Genomic DNA, 3,409 nt, shown 5'->3' with positions numbered 1-3,409 from the left:
AAACCGAAGAGCACTACCGGGGCGTATCTCGTCTTGCGGGAAGAGGCCTCCTCGACTCGGCTAATCACACTGGTTTAGTAGTTTCGATTATACGTTGTATTTTTAAGTTCAGTTCTTCCTTTCCTTTCTTTTGGGTTGTATTACGCCCGGTAGTTATCTTTGTAATCCCAGAAACCAACATTAAACACACTTATTTTCCAAAGTATATTTAATACTAGGAGTTGTGATCTATGTCGAAATAATTTTAAATCGAACTAGAGACCAAATTATGGCCATTAGGTCTAGTCTTTTGATGAGATGCGCAATTATTTCGGTCTTCATTATAAGCTCATTTTACTTCATTGTAGTAAGTTTATTACCTCATTCCGGTACATAATACCTTGAGTATGTTTTTAGTTACTTCCAGTAGGTTTTGAAATGATTCAATACATTCTTCATTCGAATTCATTGAACTGAATTTTTACTTTATTCACTTAAAAAAATACAATTCATCCAGTAACTTTATTAATTCATTCAAAAACGTTATTACTTCATTGGACAAGGTATTTACTTCATTCCAGTAGGACTTCAAATGTTTCTACACATACTTCTGTCAAATAGCTTATTAGATCATTCAATGTACTTATTACACCATTCAATTAGGCTATCACTTCATTTTGTTGTCATAACTGGAATTTCGGGACTATCACAGCGTCGACGGGATGGTCTTGACGTCTCCATCCGCGATATAGTCTGTATGTACTTGAATGAAGTAATAATCATATTGGAATGAAGTAAAAAAGTAATATATTCTGAAATGAAGTTAAATCCTCGTAATATTTTATTACTTATTTGCCCTGAGCTGAAGTAAAATAGGCTCGTGATGAAGGTGGAAATAATTTATACATTTGCGCATCTCATCTATAAAATACTAAATCTAAAAATCCTAATTTAATCTAGTTATGTGAATCTGGAGTGGATTTGCATGAGAGTCTTAATACCAATGTATCAATTAATTTATCCCATTTGAACATCAGATTTTAAAGAGAGCTTAGATGCAGGCTGCCACGAAGAAAATAAATTTATCAATTAGACACAATGGGCTAAATCAAGGAGCCCATTAGGGTTTATCTTCTGTTAGATCTTAGTTATCCTAACTCCCCCTTCACCGTTCTCGCTCGCAAACCACAGCAGTGTTTCTCATCAGGTTTCTCACTCTACTCCTTCTTCTTTCTCTCTCCTCTTGTGATCTTGCCTGCTTGGCGTGTCTATTCTTTCGGTTAAAAATTTTATTTCGTTGATTTTTTTCTGACAAGTTTTGTTTTCTCTTGATGTGCAGAAATAAGCTGCGATTCACGAAATTTTGAAGGATGAGGTTAGATTAAGCTTCAATTTTTATCAATATTACTCATCTTTTTCTGCACCTAAGTGATTAAGATTATTTTTTAGAGTTTGTTCTGTTATCAATGTCGTTAGCCATCCCTGATTCCCGCCAATTTGTATCATGCCTTTCGCAATTTTCACTGATATGAAAGGAAAAAATATTACTCGAAATGGTCCAAGGTAAAATTTGGGTGTAGACTTTTGAGCCTGTGATCTGTGTTTTGCGTACTATGTTACTTTGTTGATGTTCCTCGGCCGAGATTATTATCCAATTGTTTTCAAGCGAAACTTGTGAGCTAGTCTCCAATTGTAGATAATTATCAATGCATTTTTCTGTTATAAATTACTCCGTTGAGAAGACTGTTTCTAGATAGTTTTGATGTGTGTGCGTGCTTATTTGGTTTTGTCAATTATGGTTTTGCAGTAAGCTTCAGAGTGAAGTATTGAGAGAAACTATCACTCAGATAGTAACTGACGCTAAGGAGAAAAAGAGAAATTTCACTGAGACAGTTGAGCTACAGATTGGTCTGAAAAACTATGACCCTCAAAAGGATAAGCGTTTCAGCGGATCTGTTCGGTTGCCCCATATTCCCCGGCCCAAAATGAAGATTTGCATGCTTGGTGATGCTCAGCATGTGGAAGAGGTATAATTCCCTTGCATGTATTGAAAAACGGATGAGATCATAATCATTCTTTTCTTTTCTTTTTTGGCATTTGACATTCACCCCATAAGTGAGCGGAGACATGTTTTCTAGAGTTGAAGAAAAACATTATAATTTTCATTTGACCTTTTCATCTGCTTCTTTTCATTAACATAGGAGACCACTTGAATTCATAATGTGGTTGATATTGTAAACTGGTTGATCATAGTTAATAGTATGGTTTGCTTCACTCTGCTATGATCTCTCTTAATGATGTGCTCAACCCAACAAGTGAATTATTTTTGCCATTCCTTACTATTTACTTTGGGAATTTGCACTCGGAAGATTTAGATAATGTCCCATAGTTTTTTTACTTAACTGATGAGCAAATATATTTGCAGGCTGAAAAAATTGGTTTGGAGTCCATGGATGTGGAGGCTCTAAAAAAGTTGAACAAAAACAAGAAGTTGGTGAAGAAGCTTGCCAAGAGGTATCATGCTTTCTTAGCCTCAGAGGCTGTTATCAAGCAGATTCCTCGTCTTCTGGGACCTGGTCTAAACAAAGCAGGTGATTTTTTGTGTGCTGGGATTGTTATGCACAGCAAGTCCCGTACTCACTTGCCTTGCATCTGTTTGTTTGAGGACATTGAATAACTCAAAGATTCTTGAATGCAGGCAAGTTCCCTACTCTTGTGACACACCAAGAGTCTCTTGAGTCCAAGGTGAATGAGACTAAGGCTACTATCAAGTTCCAATTGAAAAAGGTGCTCTGCATGGGAGTAGCTGTTGGGAACTTGGACATGGAAGAAAAGCAACTCTTTCAGAACATTCAAATGAGCGTTAACTTTCTAGTCTCTCTTCTGAAGAAGAACTGGCAAAACGTGAGTGGCTTTACAGTTCTAATAGACCTCTCATCCTCTGGATATGTTGAGCTCTTCAAACACTTCTTCATAAGCTAATTTGGGTTGTGTTTTATTGCTAACAGGTGAGGTGTTTGTACTTGAAGAGTACCATGGGCAAGCCGCAACGCATCTTTTGAGAGAGTCGTTATCTTTTTGGAGTTATTGGAAGAATCTGCAGCTTGTATGTGTTTTTTTCAATTTATATTCTACATGGGAGTTTGTCTTCGATGGAGGTGGTTTAATTTTGTTTATGTTGAGATGCTTTGGCCTATAATGGAATTGCAATATTTTTCGTTTGGTATTTATCATGAATTTTTTTCCCGATTGCTCTATTACTGTATGTTTTATTAGTTGCGATTTCATTTACCATTTTTTAATTATCGGAATTACCTAATTTCTGTACATCACAGATAGCTATTATGTTTTTATTTCTAAATAGTACTATGAATGTATATGTAGATGATGTTCGGTTTGCAAGATAAAATAATACCAAGATACAATTTAG

At 35.8% G+C, this 3,409-nt stretch overlaps 1 protein-coding gene across 1 annotated transcript; it reads left to right on the top strand.

Moving 5' to 3' along the window:
• The first annotated feature begins 1,061 nt into the window (after nt 1-1,061).
• Nucleotides 1,062-3,205, top strand: LOC121760674 (60S ribosomal protein L10a). Its single transcript, XM_042156311.1, has 6 exons — nt 1,062-1,186; nt 1,319-1,354; nt 1,787-2,006; nt 2,405-2,570; nt 2,678-2,883; nt 2,988-3,205. The coding sequence occupies exons 2-6, from the start codon at nt 1,350-1,352 to the stop codon at nt 3,039-3,041; spliced, it is 651 nt and encodes a 216-aa protein (XP_042012245.1). The 5' UTR covers nt 1,062-1,186; nt 1,319-1,349; the 3' UTR covers nt 3,042-3,205.
• Nucleotides 3,206-3,409: the final 204 nt, after the last annotated feature.

The sequence above is a fragment of the Salvia splendens genome, chromosome 2 (genome assembly GCF_004379255.2).
Source record: "Salvia splendens isolate huo1 chromosome 2, SspV2, whole genome shotgun sequence".
Taxonomy (NCBI): domain Eukaryota; kingdom Viridiplantae; phylum Streptophyta; class Magnoliopsida; order Lamiales; family Lamiaceae; genus Salvia; species Salvia splendens.
The sequence above is the reverse complement of the archived record's forward strand: the minus strand, read 5'-3'. Positions and strand labels throughout refer to the sequence as shown.